General features: G+C 39.3%; 2 protein-coding genes across 8 annotated transcripts in view; one reads left to right on the forward strand and one right to left on the reverse strand.

Moving 5' to 3' along the window:
• The window catches only part of PALS2 (protein associated with LIN7 2, MAGUK p55 family member), a 135,056-nt gene extending 126,032 nt beyond the window's left edge, over positions 1-9,024 (forward strand). For all 6 annotated transcript variants that reach the window (XM_070369442.1, XM_070369440.1, XM_070369441.1 and 3 more), the window contains one exon: positions 6,832-9,024. In XM_070369442.1, the coding sequence (XP_070225543.1) occupies positions 6,832-7,008 (177 nt within the window). In that variant the 3' untranslated portion in view covers positions 7,009-9,024. The remainder of the gene's footprint in view (positions 1-6,831) is intronic.
• A 7,534-nt stretch (positions 9,025-16,558) lies between these two features.
• GSDME (gasdermin E) overlaps positions 16,559-25,015 on the reverse strand; it is a 70,900-nt gene continuing 62,443 nt past the window's right edge. The window contains exons 9-10 of one of the 2 annotated variants that reach the window (XM_070369443.1): positions 23,236-23,309; positions 16,559-18,809 (exon numbers count right to left, since the gene is read on the reverse strand). In XM_070369443.1, the coding sequence (XP_070225544.1) occupies positions 18,579-18,809; positions 23,236-23,309 (305 nt within the window). In that variant the 3' untranslated portion in view covers positions 16,559-18,578. The remainder of the gene's footprint in view (positions 18,810-23,235; positions 23,310-25,015) is intronic. The other variant, XM_005902875.3, reaches the window with a different exon arrangement.

Consider the following 25,015-nt stretch of genomic DNA (forward strand, 5'->3'; position numbering starts at 1 on the left):
TCAACCATAAATACTTTAGTATTTATGTCTAAAGATAGACGTTTTGGACGTAACCATGAAACCATTAACACATCAAACATTAGGAAGAGCAGCTTCTTAATATCATCAATATATAGTCTGTATTTGCATTTCCTCAGTATTTATAATTTTTTTTAGTTAGTTTGTTCAAATCAGGATCCAAACAAGATTAACACATTGCATTTACCTAATATCTTCTAAATCTTTTTTCCCCCACCCCAGCTTAATCAAGGTATAATTGATATACAATAAACGATATATGTTGAAAGTATACACCTTGATAAGGTGGGGCTCATGTATGCACCTGTGAGGCCATCACAGTAAAGAAACGGCATGCCCATCACCTCCACAAGTTTCCTTGTGCCCCTTCACAGTCCCTCCCTCCTGCTTCTACCTCTTCCACAATTTAGCTGATTAGCCTTGAAATCAGGTAGCTTTAGTCTTCTTTGTTCTTTTTCAGGTTGTTCCATGTCTCTAATGAGCTTTATGAATATCTGAAATATAGTTATAATAAATGTTTTCATGTCTTCAAATTCTAACATTTGCACCAGTTCTGGATTATTTAATGACTTTGCTCCTCATTGTGAGTCTTATTTTCTTGCACCTTTGCAGTCCTAGTAATTTATTGGATACCTAATATTGTGAATTTTGTCCTGGGAAATGCAGCTATTTGGAAATTGTTTGTTCCTTTCACATCTTGCTTTAAAACCAGAGCAGTTCTCATTCTAGGAGCAATTACTCTTGAGTGCTGAGGCAAAACCCATTTGAGTGCTCTCTCAGATGACCTGTGCCTCAACAGGTTTTCTGTCCTGCCTGTGGGCATGGATATTGTTTCTGGCTCAGAATGATAGCTCTCATCCTTCCTGGTGATTCTTTGGTGATCCTGGGTAGTTGTGAAGTGCAAGGATTGGTATTCAGCTGAATGCTGGAGGGGGGTCTTTTGCAAGTCTCCAGAGTTCTCTCTCCAGGCTGCTGTTCCATCCTGTATTCTGTCCTGCAAACCCCTGCCGCCTTGTTCTCCCTGGACTGTCAGCTCTGCTGACAACTGAGAGTTCAGTAGCCTCCTCCTGGGCTCCGCCTCCCTATGCTGCAGACTGGAAGCTATTTCAAGCTGGTGTGTAACCTGGGATAATCATAGGGCTCACCGTTTCCTATCTCTGGAATCCCTGGGTTCCATTGCTAACATGCGAAAGATGCACAGTGTCTTTTGTTATTCCGTACTTGTGGTCTGAGTTGTGAGGCAGGAGAGTTCTTCTGATATCTTTTGTGTTTTTTTTTTTAGGAACTGTGATGTGAAGTGGTAGTATTCCAAGTTTGTCATTCGTTCTGCATTTATAAACTAGAATTCTTCTAAGTAATGACTTTTTTTCATTAACTAGTAGATTACTCTGAAGTAGAGTATATACAGAAAAGTAGAAAATATACTTGATACTTCCCCTTTATAGATCAGTTTTCAGAATAATGGGTTTGTTCCATAACAGACTCCACAGGTGACCAAATAAGGTTTGTGTTTTTTAGTTTTTAAATCCACAAGCACATGGATTTAAACTTGATATATTTTACTCTCTTATTGCAGTTGTTATTCTTATTGATGTTCAAATTGTCCCATTTTTGACCAACGGGGGCTTATTTAAGTTGGCCCTTGAGATCTATTTCATGAGCTTAATGGTCTCATATAGCTTCCCTGCTGTAAGACAGATGTTCCAGGCTCATCTTGTACATTTTCTGTTCCAAGCCAGGAGTCAGCTATTTGTCCAAAAAGCTCTGGTTCCTTTTAGAGTAAATGATATTTTATTTTAGGACTATAATATTAAAGATGCACATTGTCCCAAGATTGAGGATTGTTTCTAGCTGTATGCACCTTTTAGGTAGACAGAGCTCATTTGGATATATGCTTTTCTGTTTGTATGTTTGAAGGAAACTGTATCATGAATTTATACTGACACTTCCCCATCAAATTCAGGATTACAGGGTTTATACTTAACCTCTTTTATATGGTAACTCCATTCTCCTGTGCTGAGTATCCCAGTTCTCAAAAACACTGGGAATGTTAAGAGTAGCACATAATTGCTCATTTGCTTTATCTCACAATACACAGCAGTCTGAATATAAGTGTACAAATGCTACCAGGTATGATTCTTGTGAACTGTCTCTTTTATCTTTAGGGTTTATCCCACTAAGTATATCAGTCAAATCAAATCACTATATATTAAAGTCACTTGAAATACTCCCTTGTCTGTGCTTAAGTCAGTTATTACTCTTTGATGTGTAAATTGTCTCATCTTTAGCTAGGAGGAGCCTATTCCTCTTATTGTCTTGAGTCTTTTTAATACAACCCCAATAACCTTCAATGATTCTTTGCTTCCTGGTACGAGCTGCTCCAGGTTATCCTTACACATTTCTTGGCCCAGATCTGGAACCAGCCTTCCAAAAGCCCTGGTTCCTTCTAGTGGGAAGTAGTATTTAGGCCTCCTATGGATGCTAGAATTGTGTATTCAACTTAGCTGGTCATTGTTTCGAGATCTTCTTAGTGACCAGATAAAGGAAACATATTTCCCCCTTTTGGAATATAGACATCATTAGTTCAATTTGATAGTTTCAACTCAGATTTTACATTTTTACTTAACTTCTTTGACTTTTTTAAATCGTTTTTTTTCTCCTATGCTGAAAGTCTTCATTCCTAATAACATTAACATAATTTCAGACTTTACATATATAAAATAAGCACATACTATATGTGTAATTCCTGAGTCATAATATTAACAATATGATTATTAAAAAGTTTTAAGTTTCAGACTTAAAACTTTTTTAAAAAATTATGATATATTCCTTGAATATTATTTTAAAGTCACTAAAATAATTCAGTGTTTAAGCCATCAACTTGAAACACTTTTTTATTTTGCTTTTAAGTTTTAGGTATTACTGTTTTTTATTTGAATTTAATTTTGTCATATAATTGTATACATTTTCATAGTTCCAGAGTAAATCTTTAAATCAAACAAAATTTAGCTTTACTGTCCTCTGTACTCCAGCCTCCCACCTACACAGGTAGCTATTTTCACAATTTTTAATATAAATATGTGTATCCTCCTGCCCCCATTTCTTACATTAAAGGTAGCTTCTTACATACAGTAGTCTGCCTGCCTTTTTCACTTACTAATACATTCTGGAGATCATTGTATAGCCATACAGAGAGAGAGGTTTTTATTCTTCCATCTATATGGTATACTAGATAATTGTCACAGGATTATTATTGTCAAATAGAATTGATTTGTGTTTTAATAGGACAGATTGCTAATGACTATACTAGGTAAGATTTGTTTATAAGTTGGCCTGTTTATACATCTATAACAAAAGGCTCCTCTGTTCATGGTATGCTCCAGCAAAGTATACTGGAGTGGGTTGCCATTCCTTTCTCCAGGGGAATTTTCCCAACCCAGGTGTCGAACCTGGGTCTTCTGCATTGCAGGCAGATTCTTTACCATCTGAGCCACCAGGGAAACCCAAAGATATTTTAGTTGTTTCAAACTGATTTAGAGATCTCAGGGAAAATATTAACTAAAATATAAGTACTAATATCCCTCAAGCTTACTTGAGAACCCACTTCACTATTTTACTTTCCTTTAGGAGTTTTCACCAAATCCATTAACTTATTTACCATTATTAAGCCGATGTTCCTATTATATTGATAACCCAGACCTGAGCTCCAATTTACACTAGCATTCACCTACTTAACATTACAGCTGCACCTGGATGTCTCATAGACACCTTAAACTTAGCATGTACAAAGTAGAATGTTTTATTTACCCCCCACCCAAAATCATATTTCCCCCACTCCCACCCACCCAACTCTGCGTCTTCTGCAACTATCCATTTATTCAAGCTAGAAACTCGAGCTATTTTTGATTCATTCATATTCCTCACATTCCATATTCAGCCCATCAGCTAAACTGGATAATTTTATCACCAAAATATATGTCTATTCTGCTGTCATTTCCATCTTCTCTGCCTCCATCATAATCCAGAGATGTCTTCCCATCGCATCTAGGTCTTCCATGACCTAGCCTGTGCTGTCTCAACTTATTCCCCATCCTCCCTCCATCCATCCATCTTGTCCTCCATCCATCTTGGTGGTCTTTTTATCTTTCAGTATCCATTTTCCCCTTGGATTTTACATTGCTGTTTCCTCTGCCTGGAATGCTCTTTCCTCCACTATAGTTCTCAATTTAAATGTCATTTCAGTTCAGTTCAGTCACTCAGTCGTGTGCAACTCTTTGCAACCCCATGAATCGCAGCACGCCAAACCTCCCTGTCCATCACCAACTCCCGGAGTCTACTCAAACCCATTTCCATCGAGTAGGTGATGCCATCCAGCCATCTCATCCTCTGTCATTGCCTTCTCCTCCTGCCCCCAATCCCTCCCAGCATCAGAGTCTTTTCCAATGAGTCAACTCTTCGCATAAGGTGGCCAAAGTTTTGGAGTTTCAGCTTCAGCATCAGTCCTTCCAATGAACACCCAGGACTGATCTCCTTTAGAATGGACTGGTTGGATCTCCTACAGTCCAAGGGACTCTCAAGAGTCTTCTCCAACACCACAGTTCAAAAGCATCAATTCTTCAACGCTCAGCTTTCTTCACAGTCCAACTCTCACATCCATACATGACCACAGGAAAAACCATAGCCTTGACTAGGCAGACCTTTGTTGGCAAAGTAATGTCTCTGCTTTTGAATATGCTATCTAGGTTGGTCATAACTTTTCTTCCAAGGAGTAAGCACCTTTTAATTTCATGGCTGCAATCACCATCTGCAGTGATTTTGGAGCCCCCAAAAATAAAGTCTGACACTGTTTCCACTGTTTCCCCATCTATTTCCCATGAAGTGATGGGACCAGATGCCATAATCTTAGTTTTCTGAATGTTGAGCTTTAAGCCAACTTTTTCACTCTCCTCTTTCACTTTCATCAAGAAGCTTTTTAGTCCTCTTCACTTTCTGCCATAAGGGTGATGTCATCTGCGTATCTGAGGTTATTGATATTTCTCCCGGAAATCTTGATTCCAGCTTGTGTTTCTTCCAGCCCAGCATTTCTCTTCTACTCTGCATAGAAGTTAAATAAGCAGGGTGACAATACACAGCCTTGACGTACTCCTTTTCCTATTTGGAACCAGTCTCTTGTTCTATGTCCAGTTCTAACTGTTGCTTCCTGACCTGCATATAGGTTTCTCAAGAGGCAGGTCAGGTGGTCTAGTATTCCCATCTCTTTCAGAATTTTCCACAGTTTATTATGATCCACACAGTCAAAGGTTTTGGCATAGTCAATAAAGCAGAAATAGATGTTTTTCTGGAACTCTCTTGCTTTTTTGATGATCCAGCGGATGTTTGCAATTTGATCTCTGGTTCCTCTGCCTTTTCTAAAACCAGCTTGAACACCTGGAAGTTCACGGTTCACATATTGCTGAAGAAGAATTTTGGAGAATTTTGAGCATTACTTTACTAGTGTGTGAGATGAGTGCAATTGTGCAGTAGTTTGAGCATTCTTTGGCATTGCCTTTCTTTGGGATTGGAATGAAAACTGACCTTTTCCAGTCCTGTGGCCACTGCTGAGTTTTCCAAATTTGCCGACATATTGAGTGCAGCACTTTCACAGCATTATCTTTCAGGATGTGAAATAGCTCAACTGGAAATGTCATTTAGGTAGGTTAAATGTCATTTATTCATATGTAGAGTCACTCTGTCTAAGGTAGGTCTCTTAAAATTCTTTGTTCCTGGTTAGTTTCTTTCATAGTACTTACTACAACTTGCAAGTTTTTGTTTATTTGCCCTCTTATTTGTCTCCTCCAGTAAATGGTAAGAACCCATTCCGTCTTATTCACTGTTATATCCATGGATTATGAAACAGACATTTTAATAGGAACTTAATGAATATTTGGAGAACCTGTAGAAGTATTGTGAAATTTAAAACAGTTTAATGAAAAGCTTTACTTGCTCATGAAAAAACCTGTTCTTTACTTATTCTCCCTAAATATTCCAGAATGACTAGAAGTATTTTATGAAATATAAACAATAATGAAATATATAACAAATTAAAGTGTGTGTGTGTTGTTGTTGTTGTTGTTGTTGGGGTGGGGAGCATGTAGTCTTCAAACTATTCTTCTGAGATTCTCTTTCTTAGAGAAAGGCAGTAAATTTGGCATTGAGCTTAACAGCCACTGAAATTTGGGTTCCATGATTTACAGACTCCATAAAGTAAAAATATTTTGAGAAGAATGATGTAGTCGGGCTGTGCTGTGCTAAGTTGCTTCAGTCATGTCCTGTTATTTGAGACCCTATGGACCATAGCCCACCAGGCTTCTCTGTCCCTGGGATTCTCCAAGTATGAATACTGGAGCGGGTTGTCATACCCTCCTCCAGGAGATCTTCCCAACACAGGGATCAAACCTGCATCTCTTGCATCTCCTACATTGGCAGGCAGGTTCTTTACCACTAGTGCTACCTGGAGGCTAGAGACCTACAATAATTCCTTATTACTTTGGATTTCACCCTAAGATTATTGTCAATAGTCCTTTAATTAGGAATCTTCTCTTAGTATCAGTGAAACAGAAGACACAGAATACTCAAAATGCAAACATGAATGCAGCTTTAATGACTGGATATGAACAGATGGTAATATATTTTTTAGCACTCTATGTAGATTAGATTTTGAGGATTGATATCACACTCAAATATCCATCCTAGTTACTTCTTCTTTCATTTTGAGTTGATTGTGAGCAATAAGTATACATTGTGTAAACTTTTCCTCTTGAAACTCTTTGCCAGGACTCTGACTTGAAGAAAACAGTGGATGAAAGTGCACGGATTCAGAGAGCGTACAACCACTATTTTGATCTGATCATCATCAATGACAATCTAGACAAAGCCTTTGAGAAACTTCAGACTGCCATAGAGAAACTGAGAATGGAGCCACAGTGGGTCCCAATCAGCTGGGTTTACTGATGATTCAGTAAGGTTCACAATTCAAATAAACTTTCCAAAAAGTGACTGCAACAGATAAACCTACTGAATAAATACATGCACAGATAGAAGATATCTGCCAAGTCCAGGCATTTTTATTGTGTAGATTGAAATACCAGTACACTATTCTGAATTTTTATATAAAATGTGGTTGAGAAGGTGTACTAATATATAATTTATCTTAATTTTTCTAACTTTTTATGGATAATCTTTCTATTCATATCACATAAAGAAATGCGTTGAAGCATTTTGTATATGTTTTGATTTAGTACCCTTGCCTTTTTCATCCAAGGAATTTTCAAATCATTCACTCTAACATTGGTCTCACATTTTCACTGTGATAATGAATACTTGAAATAGTTTTGTAAAGCTGTCATTTAGTTCAGTATTTAGTGAAGGGTCAGCTACTCTTATTAGGAAAAAATAATGGTTTATTGGCCTTCTTTCCTAACATATTCAATTTCTTACAGAAGCAGAATTTTAATGTCAGTGCTACAGCTAGTCTACCACCATCCAAATCTGACATCAGAAGTCTGCTCAGTGCAACATAGCTTCATTATTTCAGAGTTGTACGGCTATCCGTTCTAATTTATGCAGCTATGTTAGTTTTTTCCCTTCATGCTCTCTCTCGTGAAAAAATGAAGAGCAGTACCTTGCACTCTCATTCGTTGCAGTGACGGGCTGATGCTTCGTTAACATGTACACGGCGAGCGAGGCCACACCGGCCGGGAGAGTGCCTTATCCTGCAAACCTTGTAACAGAATGACTCTGGGAGCTGATCCATTGTAAAAGTTTAACTGATGAAAGTGTACCTATTGCTTTATACAGTTTTCTATTAGGATATGATCAGCAAATGTATCATGCCTCTGAAAATTTCTGTGATGCTGAAAAATGCCTCTCAGTTTGCAGTTGGGGGTTTATGTGAACAATCAGTTTGCTTTTTGAAGTGTGATGTGATCATTAGGGTATTTTTTCAGTTTGTTGTGTTGTGAACCAAATCCATTGAACAATTTATGAAATTTGGAAAAAAATGTCAAATGTTTTATCTCACTAGACTACATATATATTATATAATATGTACAGTGTATGTATTATATAATATGTATTAAATAATGTTTTATATATTTTTTACATTTGTTAGGAAATGTACTTTTTGTTTAGGAAGTAAACTTTTTGATTAGGAAAACAGTTCTCCTTCTTTAGATACATTAATATATACAAATTTCCAAAATTCATCTCAGTTAATATCTTCCTTTAGGATTCTTTGATGGTATAAATTCTTCTAAAGTATATTCAGAGATGCAGATTATTGTTTAACTAAGTTAGCCATATTTTATACTGCTGCTAGCTTTTCACATAAACAGTATTCACACTTAACAGGTTAGGTGCTTAAACTTTGATGATCATCTTTGTCTGGTGGTAGACACCAGACCCCTGGCTGCTGAAATTTGTTTTCCCCTCAGCTAAGCTGTCACATGGAATGCTAGCCCGGAGGACTCAGAGGGAAGAGAAAATACATGGTAATAAGCAGCAGGCACTGTTCTTTTTCACAATGAAACCAAACACCCAAGTAGCTGTATGGAGGTTCGTTGTCCTAGAATAGGAAATTGGTAGCAAAATGGATCATACCCTTTAGTAACTTTGGTAACTTTTAAACCACGTACATTTACATCAAAGTCTTGGCTTCTCAAAGATGAATCAAAGCACAGTGTCGAGATGATGTCCCATGACTTAGCATCTCAACACACTGTAAATTTTAAGAGAAATTTTATTTTCACATTCTCAGGAAGTATGGTGTCTTCTGCAGTGTGCCTTCGTGCTGCTGCCTGCCGCCTCTAGGGGATCACTGGAGCCGCTGCCTGCAGCCTCTAGGGGATCACTGGAGCCGCTGCCTGCAGCCTCTTGGGGATCACTGGAGCCGCTGCCTGCAGCCTCTTGGGGATCACTGGAGCCGCTGCCTGCAGCCTCTTGGGGATCACTGGAGCTGTTGCCTGCAGCCTCTTGGGGATCACTGGAGTAGCTCAAGAAGTCTATCCACAAGATATTTTACCCATCGACACAACAGAGATGGTTTTTACATCAGACATATTTTAGGCCTTATCACATGGTATAAAGTGCACATTATTTAGAAAACAGTCTACACTTGAGTTATTTCTATTATAAATGGTATTCATGACTAACTAGTTTATACACATGAGATTCCTCCTAATATAAAATGGAACAATGCAGTTGATTTCATTTCCATCTAGATGCCAGAGCCGAAAAGAATCAATTTATAGCAAAGTTCATCTATTTCAATAAAGAGTCATTGAACTTGAAAGTGAAGTCCCATCTGGTTCTGTAGAAACCAGCAGAGCTCTGCTGGGGCAAGAAGTCCCAGAGGCCCCAGAATTCTCCTATAGCAATGACAGTATAGTTGTGATCAAGGGAATGTGAACTTCTCCTGTAGGGAAGGTCTAAGATAACTAGCTTTACTGAAGAGAAAATAGCTTAAGGTGACATTAAAAATATTGTTAAAAATATGCGTGCATATGCTTTTGGGAAACAATGTGCCAACATAGTAATGCACCTGAGGATTCCTTGTAGACAGGTGAGCATCCACATTCAGCATTCAGGGCATGATTATTTATATACAGCTAAATATTATATATATTTTTAAATATACAAATATCCCATATCCATAGAGTTGATGTCCCTGGATAAGTCATTTAACTGTAACTAGTGTAATAAATGTGATGCACTCAAGTAGAATTTTTCCTTTTATTATAACCAAGCCTTGATTATGCAGTTTCCATTTCTGTTTGATATTTGGATAGTGTCAAGTAAAATACTATCCAATACATCAGACTTTGTTTACTTTTACCATACAACTGCTGAACATAGCTTTCTAAGGTAGAAATCATATCATAAACCCAGTACAGCAATAGTAGCCTGAACCCTAGATTCTAGAATCTAGTAAATTTAATATAATAGCTTATAAGGACAAGTTTTCTTTAAAAGAGCAAATTGGATATTAACACAAATTTAGAAAAGAATTCAAATTAGCAATAAAATATGTTAGTGTAGCATTATAGACTATGGCCAGGTACTGACTGCTTTGACTGTAATATCCCAGTGACCATAGAAGATGATCTTTATTTTAAAGAGTCATTTAAATTTGTACTTGTTTTTATGGATAACAACAAGTGTCACAATCCAGTGATTGGGGTTGATTTTTCAGATGGATAGCCATGGAGTTAGGTATAATTATTTTAAACTGGTAAATATTAAAGTTTTGAAAATTGGTCTACTTAACATTGTACTTTTATGACTTCTGAAACAACACCCCATTTTCCAGGAACCACAGGCTAGGGAGCCAATAATTTTATAGTGATGAGTCTTTATACTACATATGGAAAAAGCAATCCTGAAGTTTTCTGTATATAGCTAGCAGGTCATTTTTTAAATGTTTGAGTCATCATATATATAATATATATATATACAGCTATGTGTATAATATGTAAAATTCTCCCAAGATATATGGATAATAATACTAAAATGTTCACTATGTAATTATAACTAATGCTCTTACATTTTTAATTATTTCCAAATTCTTAGACATAATGAAACTTCTCACATAGTTTTCAGAGGCTCTGGTTTTACTTTGAGGCAGATACTAATCCCCTTTCTGAAAAATATATTTGGAATTAAGCTCAGAAAGGTATTCTAATTTTATTTCCTTAGGGAAAAAGGACAGAGTCATGGATGGAAACCTCCTGGGAAATACTTACTTAAACCTTCAAATGAGTTTGAGATATGGTTCAGGCTTAGAGATTATAGTACCTGCCCTTCTCTTGGATTTGTTGTGAGAATTCATGTAATAACATCTGTAATGGATTTGGAGTTCTTAGGAGAAATTCAGTATTTTAAATAACAGGATTATTGTATATAGAACAAGTTAATATTCACAAACTTTTAAGAATACAATTGAGTAATAATTCATATCATTTTTTACATATACATTATATGTCTGAAGAAAACAATTCTATAATTTTCTTAAGGTAAGATTATTTTTAACTGCATTTTTGCTAGCTTCAAGTTTTATTTTTAGTGTTTTCCATAATTTACCATATTACTTTGTGTGTTTCTGGAATGACTTAGTACACAGAATCAAAAATGAGTCCTTAAAACACTAGAAAGTGAAGGAATGATGCTATCTCATTTCTAAGATAAGACTTTAAAAGCATGATTTGCACTACTTCTGCAGTACACTGCACTGCATTCTTTAAAATAGTCTCTCTTTTTATAAAAATAGAGCTGGTGCACTTCTACTGGCTGAGATCCTAATTATGACTCCTGACCATATGACCACTGAGAAAATTTACATCTCCCTTTTAATAATACACTTGTTAAATAAGGCTAACTTAATATTTATCTTCACTGTAATTTATAACTCTGATGAGGTAAATGGTAAATTGGAAATTCCTTATTAAGCTACTTTATCTGTTTATTATATATATTCATTTGCCCTGAGTTGGCTTATTTTTTAGTTCTTTTAAAGTGTACCTCTCTTGGAGGTAACATAGTGATAGGTGCACACCATTTAGAAATTCTGCCTTCAGTTTTAAAACAGCTGTGAGGATGTTGTTCCAGCCTGAAAGAGGTTGTGTTCTGGTCTCTTAGTGGCCTTGGTCAGGAGGTCTTGAGTTCAGAATCCTTTTCTAAGTCCAGACCTTTAGGAAATCCTCCTCCTCACCAACCAGACCACTCACAAGTCAAACAAAATTTAAGTAAGCAATCCAGTACTCTTATTACATCTGAAGACACTCTGATCTTTGCCCCTTAAAGCTGCGTACCTTATTCTTCTGCCTGAAATTTATCACTGCAGCCCTATGGTTCAACCCATAGTATTAAGTTTAAAAGGCATTTGTTTCTTTAAAAGGGGAAACATATTCAGTTACCTCCAGTTGGGGGACCACGAATCCAATAGGACTGCTTTTTTTTTTTAGTTTTGTTCTCTACCTGCTTCAGGGCCACTGGCTGATACTGCAGTGCTATGAGAAATCTGACTTGCCTCCATACACCAAAGCTGACCAGAAGCAACAATTCTTTTTTTTTCCCCCTACCAGCTTTAATTGTTTTCTAATCTCCAGCACAAACTGAATGAACACATCTACAGATGATGTAAATGCCACTTACAACTTGGCAGATTAAATGACTTAATGCTTGTAAATCTGTCTTGAGTCCCAGTGAATAAGTACTGTTACTAACACAGAGCAAAAGCCAAAAGGTCTTATTTTAAAAGTTGGGGATAAATATCTTTATTGCACTTTAGTCACAGCAACCCAGGGTAGAAACATACAAATATGACAAACTATGCCTGAAACTTAACCTTCACATCAGTCAAGGAGGCCTGGGAGCTTGGAGGATGAGGGAAACTCTGCTATATATATTATTACCATCACTAAACCATAAGTCATTACCAATTAAAATATGTGGTTCTCGTCTTATTCTTAAATACAAGAGGCAGGCAGTGATGTGAGTAACCTTTGCAGACTTTGCAGAACATACTTTGTTCTGATAGACATGGTCTAACTGAGAAATGCCTTAGTCTTTTTAGTGGAACTTGATTTGAGGAATAGCTGATCTCCATCTGTAACTGAAATACAAGGTAAATACTTCTTTTGGCTGTGTGTTCTCTTTAAAAAAGAACTGCTGATTCCTGTTTCTTCAGTAACATTGATGTTTAAGAAAATGTTATCTTGGATTTTGCTAGAAGAATGAACACTGGGGTTCAGCATCTGGTATACTTTCCACATGTTATGTTAGCTCTATTAAGAACCCATGATGAAAATTTGATGTGAGGACTTTGGGTGTTTTTCCCCCCATTTCATTTTGGTATATTTTTGTTTCGAACACATATGCATGCTCTTTTTAACCTCTAGTCTGTGAAATGATGGTAGAAGAGATTTTTTTTTTTAATGGAGGGCAAAATACTTGTTAACAACCAAAAAATTAAAGCTGAACAAGCTGCTAAAGGTGAAAAAGTTTAAAAATAAAATTAATTGCTACTGCTTTCCAAGTAATTGTATTACTAGTACCTGTACAAAAGAAACATTATTGCTGTCCTTGTATAAATAAAATCTACCTGCAGTACAATTAAGTATTGACTTCTCAGCAACTGTCCCTGTAAATTTTTCTTTTCACATATTAATATGTTGTCCAAAATGAAATTTACTGAAATGTTCAATCTGTGAGACTGCATACTCCTGGTAAAATATTTTTGTATATATAAAGAAATAAATACTTAATATTGGGAAAATGTAGTGTTTCATTTCTAGGTAGAAATAAGGCTTGAAGATAATAAAATATAGAAGGTATCAGGTGAGTTTGGGCAGTTTCTTTGAACTGCTAATCATCTTTGTTAACAGCTTCTAATGTCAGATTTTTCCCACCAAAATTTATAAATTTTTCACCTGCCTCCCTTTTGTTTTTTAACAAGGAAACCCTAATTATTGTTTCATCTGTCCCAGCCCAAAGATTCCATAGCTTTCAAAGACGACTTAAAGAATTCCAGAGACAGGGAAGATTAAAATACAGGATCAAGAGAAGACCTCTACGCTTAGATGGCATGAATACTAGGGCCATTTCCCAGTTAGCCAAGAAAAGAAAAACCCTGGTGGGAAAGACAACGCCTTCTGTGGCACATAGCTCAGCCCTGAGGTCTGCTATGAGAAGGGGAGGAGGACCCACTGGACCGACCAAGAGATGGAGGCATGAATGTGGGTGAGCACAGGAAGCCTGTTTCCAGAAAAGGTACTTTGGCAACTCGTTTCCTAAGCTAGTTTTCTAGGATTCCATACCCCACAATGCAGAAATTGCTGGTCTAGTGTATTTCTGATGTCTCCAAAAGAATTAGTTTTTTTGTTGAAATATATTTGCTTTATAATACTGTGGTAGTTTCAAGTGTACAACATAATGATTCTGTATTTTTACAGATTCTAGTCCATTATAGGTTCCCTGGTGGCTCGGAGGTTAAAGCATCTGCCTGGAATGCGGGAGACCTGGGTTCGATCCCTGGGTCAGGAAGATCCCCTGGAGAAGGCAATGGCACCCCACTCCAGTACGCTTGCCTGGAGAATCCCATGGAGAGAGGAGCCTGGTGGGCTACAGTCCATGGGGTTGCAAAGAGTCGAACACAACTGAGCAACTTCACTTTCACTTTCATAGGTTATTATAGTGGGTATACTTCCCTATGCCATACAGTGAATCCTTGTTTCTTATCTACTTTATAAACAGTAGTTTGTTAATTTCATATCCCTAATTTGTCCCTCTCCCTTTTAGTAACCACAAGTTTGTTTTCTGCGTCTGTGAGCCTGTTTTCTGTATATATTCATTGGTATTTATTTTTTAGATTCCACATATAAGTGATATTGTATAGTAATTGTCTGACTAACTTCACTAGGCATAATTCTTTTTAGGTTCATCCACATTGTTGCAAGTGCCAGTATTTCATTCTTTTCTTATAGCTAAGTAATACTCCATTGTGTCTGTACCACATCTTCTTAATCCTGTCATCTGTTGATGGGACTTGAGTTGCTTCCACGTCTTAGCTATTGTAAATAATGCTGCTGTGAATATTGGGGTGTGTGTACCTTTTCAAATCAGTGGTTTTGTTTTTTTCCAAATAGTGGGATTGCTGGATCATGTTAGTTCTATTTTTAGTTTTTGAGCAAACCTCCATACTGTTTTCCATAGTGTTTATACCAATTTACATTCCTGCCAACAACATACGAAGAAAGGTTCCCTTTAGTCCACATCCTGTCTGACATTTGTTATTTGTAGAGTTTATGATAATAGCCATTCAGACCCTTTTGAGGTGATGCTTCATTTTGGGTTTGGTTTGCATTTCTAATAATTAGCAATGTTGAGCATCTTTTCATGTGCCTGTTTGCTATCCGTATGTCTTATTTGGGAAAATATCTATTCCAAGTCTTCTGTCCATTTTTTGTTGGGTTTTTTCAATAATTGAGTCATATGAGCTGTGTGTATAGTTTGAATACTAACCACTTGTCAGGAGCATCATTTGCAAATATTTTCCCCATTCCATTGGCTGCCTTTTTGTTTCGTTGATGGTTTCCTTTGTTGTACAAAAGGTTTTAAGTTTAATTGGGTCCCATTTGTATATGTTTGCTTTATTTCTTTGGCCTTGGGGGACTGATCCAAGAAAATATTATGTTTTATTTCCGAGTATTTCACTTATGTTCCCCAAAAATTAGGTTTTACATAAAGTCATCATTCCCTTAATAAACACAGCTGGGTGTCCATATAAGTGGACTGGTGCAGTTCAAACCCATGTTGTTCAAGGGTCCAACTGTGACTCACTCTTCCATCTTATACTACCTTGGTTTTCTGTCACTGCAATAACAAATTACCACAGACTTAGCAGCTTACAACACAAACTTATCATCTCAGTTCTGTCCAGGTCCATAATTCAACATAAGTCTCACGAACAAGTCTCATGAGGCTACAGCGAAGTTGTCTCCCAGGCCCTGCCCTGGCTCTTACCTGCAGGTCCGGAGGAGAATATGCATCCAGGCTTTTGCAGGTTGGTGGTGGTCTCCATTTCCATGCAGTTGTAGGATCGAAGTCCCCACTTCCTTGCTGGCTGGCCGGCCAACTACTCTCTTGTCCTTGAACCAGCCTCCTCTATCTTCAGAGCCAGCAGCAGCTCTGAATTCTTCACATGCCTCATTTTTTCTGCATTTTCTTTGGCCAGATCCATCTCTCACTAACCCTTCTGGTTTCTTTAAGGGTCCACCCAGATAATCCAGGGTCATCTGTCCATCTCAAGGTCCAGTACCTTACAAACACCCTTTTTGCCAGGTTCTAGGGATTTATTAGGTCATGAACACCTTTTATCGGCCATTTTTGGGCCACACCACACTAACTGTGTCAGCATTTCTTCTATCCCCATTTATGAAACAAGTAGTTGTTGTAGAAATAGAGTTAAGGCAGCTGTTCTGTTCTAGGAAATACTACTATATTTATTATCTGTTTTCTAGGTGTTCTGGGATACTAGGACTTGATTCCAAATCTCATTACTAAAAGGAGGATGGTTCTGAATCTCAAGCAGTAAATAAAGGTATATTTAAAGTTAATATTTAATGGTGAGGATACCAGTTAGTTAGAAGAATCTATCTCACCCTCACTGGAGCCCAACACTACCTCATCCACCACATCCCAGTGGGAATCTGCTGTAGCAGCATATGCCCACATCTTTTTCAATCGCTAATGTTTACAACACAGTCCAACAGGATTACTGGCCAATCTTAGGGCCATTGTGGAAAGAGACTGCCTCAGTTGCTGTTTAATGTAACCCAAACTTTCAGTACTTGCTTGGATGGCTTCTTTTCTTTCTGTCTTAAGTCTGTGTCTAGTTTTTAATGTTTGGAGGGTTCTGTTATTTTTTTAACTCAGGATAATACATACAAAATTCTAAAAGATGAACCACCCCATCTCACCCCCCGCCCCCGACCAATGCCTCTTGTCCCAACCTCTAAATCCTTTCCTCAAAGCAGACCCTGTTGGGTTTCTTGTGACCTCTTAAATGAGATTTCCCAGGCATTGAGATACATGGATATCTGTTTTTCATACAAGTAGATTCATATCACACATTCTATCTGCAGTATGTTCTTTATACTCATTTTATTTCAGAAAAGCAGGAAAAAACAGGTAGGTATAGTGCCACCATCTCAGCACAACTATTTTGACTTTTGCGTTCCTTTCCAATTTGTGTATGAGGTGCTTATTTTTTTATGTTGTTGCCACCACAGTTACAACTCTTTCTTTCTTACATATCTTAAATATTTGCATAATAGCTACATGATTTAGTCTGATTTTTAATAGAGGTAATGAAAGGGTTATTTTCTTCATTTCTTGCTTATTAATGTTCATTAAAATCTGAAGCACAGGAAGGGAATAAGTAGGCGATGTTGAGATAAAAACAGGTGCTGAGTAACATAGCATGTTCCAGCTGCTAGCCCTCATCCCCACTGCCTGCTGCCCCCCAAGTAAGTCGAATTCTAGCAGCGACTTTTTGCTGAGGGAAAGCAGAAGTGGCTTCAGGTCCCCAGTGGATATTAGCATTGGCATTAGGGGCACTCAGAAGACAGTTCAGGCTATTTATAGCAGGATATGAAAACAGAACAAACAAGAAAAATACACACAGTTCAAAGTTCCTTTGATACAATATGTAGCATATTACAAATTAAACATCCAACATGCATGCAAAATCAGCACACTGCTCTAGACATAGGATTGGTACATTGATCAAAGCACAGCAAAGTCAAATAAATAAAATGCATATATATATATATATATATACACACACACACACTAGGCCCTAAGGAGAAGTATGTCCTGCAGTTAGGTTATTTTTTAGCATAATTTTGTTTAGCAGAAGACTATGTTCTCTAGTGGCATTTACAGTTCATTTTTCAGTCACTGCATAGCATATAGCACATTCAAAATGTAGCCTTCTATGAAGAGAAATTGCTTCCCCACAGCATTCATAATTTAAAATGAATTTTTGGATCAAAGTGTCAGCCTCATCTATTTTGTTTAACAGAAAGTGGGGAAAATAAAGTGATAAATGGACCTATTTTTTTTTCCTGCAGAGAAAAGGTCTGACTACTCTGGCTTAGAATTCTCCACCCTCCTCCAGCTGGGGTGCTGGGGTCTATAATTCGGACACTGGGTTAGCAGCACAGGAGGGCCTCCCATGAAAAAACCCTGTACAGAGTAACTGGTAGCTGAATTCAAGGTGATTTGTAATGCAAAAAGCCACCACTTCTTAAACTATTAGATAAATTCATCTGCTTGATCGTTTACCATGGTGACCTAAGCCCCAGAGGCAGTATTTGGTGATGCTGAAAAGTAGCCAGCCTTAGCTGATACCACGCAGAGGCAGATCTCAGATACTGCAGATTTGGTTCCAGACCACCACAGTAAAGCAAATCACACAAACTTGTTGGTTTCTCAGTGCATATAAAACTTATTTTTATACTATCTTATAGTCTGTTAAGGTGTACAATAGCATTATGCCTAAACTATGTATATACCTTAAAAATACTTTATTGCTAAAAAATGCTATCATCAGAGCCTTCAGCAAGTCGAGCTGTAATCTTTTTGCAATAGTAACATCAAAGATCACAGATCACCATGATACATATAATGAAAAAGTCTGAAATACTGGGAGAGTTACCACAATGTGACAGACACAAGTGATCAAATGCTGTTGGGAAAATGGTGCCAATAGACTTGCTCAACACAGGGTTGTCACAGACCTTCAATTTGTTAAAAAAAAAAAAAATGCATTGTCTATGAAGTACAATTGGAGAAGGAAATGGCAACCCACTCCAGTATTCTTTCCTGGAAAATCCCATGGACGGAAAAGCCTGGTAGGCTACAGTCCATGTGGTCGCAAAGAGTCGGACACGACTGAGCAACTTCACTTTATGAAGTACAATAAAATGAGGTGTGCCTGTACCTGTAATCCGCACATGACACTGTTACTGTGCTCTGCCCAAAGCACAGAGTCCACTCAGGCTGATGTAAAGTATCAGTGGTAAGACGTTAGGGTCCTCCCTGCTGGCAGCTTTCACGGATGATTGCATTCTCTCCAGGTTAATGTCAGTTGCGGCAAACAGACGCTGCAGGATCCCAAACTTTTCTCTATCTTTCAGAGGAGCCAAAGCTGGGTCTTCAAGATCAGACACACCATCATGAGACAGAGCACGGAGCTAAAATGACACATGTAAACAGATCACCAAAAAACATTATAGAAAGTCCACATCATCGGATAATACCATTAGCACTTCTAGCTAATTATGGGGAAAAAAACTAGTTACGTTGTTTAAATTCTTCCAGTAGAACAGGGAAAACCCTTGAACTGTGACAGGATATATTTGGCTCAGGCAGGGACCTCAGGCCTGACTTTATCCACTTTGCCTGGAGTCACCCGTTGTTATTCAGTCACTCCGTCATGTCCGACTCTTTGCAACCCCATTGAGAGAGTCATTTCCTAGGCAGGTTGATAGGAAATCTAGGGGTCCCCAAGGAGAGAGGGGTCTGGAATTCTCAAGGAGGAAGAAAGGACAAACTTTTCACAGTCTTTGTAGACCAAGACCTGGGGACTGGAGTCGATGAAAATGAGAGGGTAACAGGCAGGAAGGCCAGGGGTCTCCAAATGGAGGAAATAGCCTGCAAGTGTCAGACTTTTTTATCTCTCTTAAGCGGCAGGAGGAAACAAACTAGCGATATTTTTTCCTCTATACAAATTTAAAGGGAGGTTTCTCTTAAAATACTGTGTTGCCATAATGACACCTGGTTTCGCCTGAAGTTAGCTATTCTTGAGCCTAGAGATAACCAATGCCTTTTTCTTATGGAAATGTTTGTCTTAAGCTATGCTAATGTACTATGCCTTTACCCCAAACTCTGTCTCCAAGTCGGTTCTGCCTCTTGGCCCAGAACCTACTTGACAAACCAGTATGTTATACTCAGATATTGTTCCCCTAATCTATGTAAATGAAACTATTTGTATGGTAGTCTGCCCTTCTTCAAAATTCAAGTTAATCATTTTATGGCCCAGGATAAGCCATTTGGTGCCAAGATTATCCCAAAATGCATCTTATGGGTGAGGGGCCTGGTGCCATTCTGAATTTTAAGACATTCCTTTCTTTCATTAACAGACTGCTAGTGACTATATAACATCCAGCTGAAGACTAGAAGGGGGGTACTCTTTCTGCCCCCTTCTGATGCCTATGTCAGAAGCTTTCTCTATCTCCTTTATACTTTAATAAAACTTTATTACACAAAAGCTCTGAGCGATCAAGCCTGGTCTCTGGCCCCAGATTGAATTCTTCTCCTCCGGGGGCCAAGAATCCCGGTGTCTTCACGTGATTCAACAACAACCTTTCACCATGGACTGCAGCACCCCAGGCTTCCCTGTCCATCACCAACTCCCGGAGCTTGCTCAAACTCATGTCCATCGAGTCGGTGATGCCATCCAACCATCTCATTCTCTTTCGTCCCCTTCTCCTCCTGCCTTCAGTCTTTCCCAGCATCAGGGTCTTTTCCAATCGGTCAGTTCCTTGCTTTAGGTGGCCAAAGTATTGGAGCTTGAGCATCAGTCCTTCCAGTGAATATTCAGGGTTGATTTCCTTTAAGATTGACTGGTTTGATCTCCTTACTGTCCAAGTAGTCCTCTGACCAAACCCCTACTCTCTGGATTCTACCTTCTATTGGATCCATTAATTCCAGTAGATTAGAAAGGTCAGAATGTAACTTTCTTATACACAGGGCATAAAGTTTGTTTTTTTACTTTAATCCAAGTGTTAGAATTTCCTATGTATATTTGCATAAACTCCTCAAAGGTAGGTACCATAGTTTATTTACTGATGCTCTCTGCCTCAACCTTCCTCTTCCTTCTACCTTCCTCCAGAGTTCCCATAGAACTTTCCTTCTCATCTCTGAGTTGTCAGCTGAAATGCCACATAATGGGTCTCTCCTACCCCTCTCTCCATAGATTCACTCACTACTCCCACCTCCCAGCCACTATTACATTATCTTATTGCCTTCATTTACTTACTGTATCTGACATTATCTTCTTGCTATTCCCTGTTTGCTCTGTGTATTAAAACCTAAGTTGCCCAGAAGAACAGGGACCTTGTCCGGCATGCTCACCTTATACCCCACCTGGAACACAGACCCTCACTTCTTCAGAGAGGTCACATCAGACGCTGCTCTAATCGCAACTGCTCAGAACATTGGAACCTTTGCTTTTAGGGTCTTGAGCAATGCCTCTGATACATTTGTTTTTAGTCTGTAGTAATTACAAATTTGCCAGTAGATATGAATTTTAAACAGGCACTCAGAACCTGATCAAATTAGTAATGAGAGTAAAATTTTAAATGAAGTAAGCCTTATAAAGTATGCGTGAATTTTAACTGAATCTGAAGGGAATCCAAAAGAATTCCAGACATGTCCTGAGCACTGACAGCCTTACTAAAAGAAATACGCAGCTTGCCCCAGCGGCTGAAGGATGGCACTCATTTGCATATAAACCTTCTTGTGTCTGTTATCAAAACCAGCCTTACAGATCCATACACCTGTAGATTCACCCAGTAACCAGAAGCTTCCCTTACCATGTGGCCCAGAGAGTGGATCTGGTCTGTTCTTATTTAAGCATGACCACATCTGGTGACATAAGAATGAGCTCCACTGGCGAAGGCTGAAGCCTGCCAACAGCATAGTTCGCTGTGTCCTGGGTCTGGTGGAAAAGTGCCCAGCAAAACCCTGCCTGCCTCTCTGAACATCTGCCAACCCCAGGCACCCAGAGGCACTTCTAGGTATGAGAGAGACTACAGTCACACCTGAAGGAGTGGAGGTGTGAAATTAACATTCTCTCTAGATGATTATAAACTCACCTTCTTACCATTTCTTTCACCAGTTTGCAAAGGTATGAGTGTATTTGACACTGTTCTTTCAAAAGCCTTTCAGAAAGCCTCTCAAACTTACTCTGGCCACCAGACAAGACAGGAATGCAGGTAGATTTTTGTACCTTGCTCTAAGTAAATCCCTATAAGAAATATAAGATACCCAAGTTCCAGCAGGAGCCTTGCTGTCTTAAGAAATGTTATTACAATATCTAGGGGAGATTATATGAAGACACTCTGGAAGGTCTTTAAAGAAAAATTATTTGTTTACTTTTGTGGGGCTACTGAATATAAACATGACTCTCTGGGTGGATAGTTTTACGCCAAAGTAGAATACCAGCTGTGCTAGAACTCCAAGTGCATTCTAAGAGCTACTCCTAGAACACCAGCAGCTGAATTCTGGTGAATGTGATGTGGGATCAAATCCTAGAGCAGACCTTCAGGGATGACGACCAAGTGTGAGTTGGTTGGGAGAGAGTGTTACTAATGTGGTCTTGGTAGTATTTTCTTTTTGTATATACTTCCTGAATGCAGTTGATGGCTTTGTAAATACATGGTAAGGGGCTGACCTAGGAAATACTAAATACTCAGTTGCTATGAAAGGGAGCTAAGCTATGAAAGCAGGACTACTGTCGTTGCAAACAATTAGATACTGATACATATCATTTCCATAACCAAACTGCACCATCAGCATTTACCCTCAGCTGGCTGCAGGACAATCTCATGCTGGTTCATTTTCAAGTAGTTCAGTTTTTGTGGTCAAAGTACAAGAACACAGCATTCCTCTGGGTGGTGAGGCTCTGCTTTCAGTTGTGAATGACATCTGAACTGCTTCTTGGAATGATGCCTCGCTGCAGTTTCCACAGGTCTCTGCTACACAAGGATGCACCAAAGGCAGTAACCACCATGCCGACAAGTTCCCAGGGCAGATGAGTAACAAACTGCAGGGTCCTATGTAGGCAGTCTACCCCAGCACCTGCTCTACAGACCTGGCCGCAGAGCTCCAGGCTTTAGTTCTTTGGGTCTAAACAGCATGATGGCATCAGCCCTTAGGAACCAGGCCTCAAAATAAGTAACCAGGGATGCTTTGCTTGTCTGCCCCAGGCTAAGCAACACCTGCAGAAGCCACATTAGAGGAGCTGCCCCGGCCTGTCTGTCGATGGTTCCTTCTGTTAATGACCTAATTTGTAATTTAAAAAGGAAAACTTAACCTTGATTTTCAGGGCTAAGCTCATCATTACTTAACTCTTACTCTTGCCATGACATTTCCCGAGGGCATGAAGCTAATGATATTCCTAAGAGAAAATGAAAGTCTCCCTGAGACAAAGCCGTCCTATTGAATACCTCCCTGTTGAATTCAGTGCTGAATCAGACTGGTCCAGCCATAGAACTGGCATGGCAAATAATATGGTGTCAGGCCCCTTCCCTGCAACAAGCCTTGGCCAAAATTCTCTCCAAGAAATGCCGAAATCCTGAGACCTGGAGTATAAAGACAAGCCCTGCTAGCAAGTTCTCCAGATAACTCCTTTCCCTCTGAGCTTTGGTTTTCTTATGTGTGTGTGATGTAGGCAGGGTATAAAAGAATGTGAGGTTAGTAATACCTGTTTTAACCTATTTTGAAGGGCTATTGTGGCTGAGAAATCCTAACAAGTTTTATCAGCTGCTGGGTATTCATCTCCCCCTCATTTCCCTGTTCCTACCAACCCCAGGTCCCCTCGGGGAGGGTTCTTACCAGGTGGTACAGCAGAGGGATAATCTGGAGTTTACAGCAAGTGCCCAGCAAAGCTGCTGCATTATCTGGCATTTCTGCAGGAGAAAAAGAGAATCAGTCACTGCCCAAAGAAAGCATACACGGAAGCAGAGCCAACCCCTGGGTTGTACCTAACTTAGATGTCCTCTGCCAGCCAGATATGCTCACTTATTGCAGAATAAATGAACAAAGCGGGCTACACAAGCAGCACAGTCTTTTACAAAATAGATGTAGGGACCAAGTAACCAGCTCTGTGTTCACCGGAGGATATTTCTTGCATGTAATTCTCCAATCAGAAAGAACTGTACAGACTCAAGGAAAAATTAGTCAACACAGAAAGGTAGAAAGAACCTGGGATTTAGTGACAAAAGAGCTATGTTTCACCCCACTAAATATTTGGGGAGTGATCTTTGGTATACCTCTCCTAGCATATTTCCTCATTTGAGTACTATAAATGTGGGGGGGGGGGGGGCGGGTTTGTTGTTGTTTTTTCTTAGCCTATGTCAGACAACTAAATAAACTATAAAGGATTACACCTAGGTCACTAGTCATGTCGTAGGGGGAAAATGTAGCCTGTTTCAACCTATTCTGAAGGGCTGGCACAGCAGAGCTCCTGAGCCCAGAATTGTGCAGGGCCCCCGGCCTGGCACTGGCGATTCTCAGGATTGACACAGAGCTGCGCATGCCTGGGGGCTGCACCAGAAGGGTCCTTCCCAGCCCCAGGAACAGGGAATCCAGATGAGTGTTATTCCAAACTGGTTTTAAATACCTCCCAGGATAGAACAGATGAGATTGCTAAAAGGACCCAATCCCTTGAGATACAACATTTGAGCTGAAAAGGCAAAAGAGAAGAGTCATCTGCTCTATCATCTGGCCCAGGGAACACTCATGAACTCCTCCATCTCCTGCGTTAATCAGCAGCCTTATTTATAAAGGGCAGTGTGCTGCTTAGGCTGAAACCCAGCAGAGGACAATGAAACATGGCTTGTTCCCAGGAGAGGAAGGCTGCTGGGTGCATGGGGCAGCCCTGAAGATACAGTCCTACCAGTGAACCCCCTAAACTGCATTTAAAGCTTGTGTGTGCTTTCATCTCCAGAGAGGATCCACCATTTTCAACAAATCCTCAAGGAGGCCCTGATTCCAAGTCAGGAAGATGAAGATGGTAAATACATGTAGCCTTGCCTTGTGGAAAGATCCCCACAGCTGTGAAGGGCAGGAACACAGTCACCTGGAACATGACGTCCTGGCTGAGCTACTGTCACGGTCATCTCACCAGTTCATGTTTCCATCTCCTCACTTTTCAGGTGACTCCTGAATCCCCTGTAATCATCATCATCCCTTATTCCTGGAAATACTTTATTTCCATGTTACTCAGTGGTCATTTCCTACCCTGAACCTGGCTGAGGACATGGGGATGAAAAAATAGCATCTGCTTTGCAGAGTTTGACTGAAGCAACTCAGCACTTAAGCCCTCGTGTCTAATTCTTTGCAACCCTATGGACTGTAGCCTGCCAGGCTCCTCTGCCCATGGGATTCTCCAGGCAACAATACTGGAGTGGGTTGCCATACCCTTCTCCAGGGGATCTTCCTGACCCAAGGACTGAACCCACGTCTCTTAGGTCTCCCAGACTGGCAGGTGGGTTCTTTACCACTAGGACCATGTGAGAAGCCTACCATCTGATTTTACTACTTTACTTCCCTTGATTAATTCCCTTGAGGGTGGGGATGTTGATTTTTCTCCTACCTCAGCATCTGGCAGTGC

Source organism: Bos mutus, chromosome 4, assembly GCF_027580195.1.
Source record: "Bos mutus isolate GX-2022 chromosome 4, NWIPB_WYAK_1.1, whole genome shotgun sequence".
Classification (NCBI taxonomy): domain Eukaryota; kingdom Metazoa; phylum Chordata; class Mammalia; order Artiodactyla; family Bovidae; genus Bos; species Bos mutus.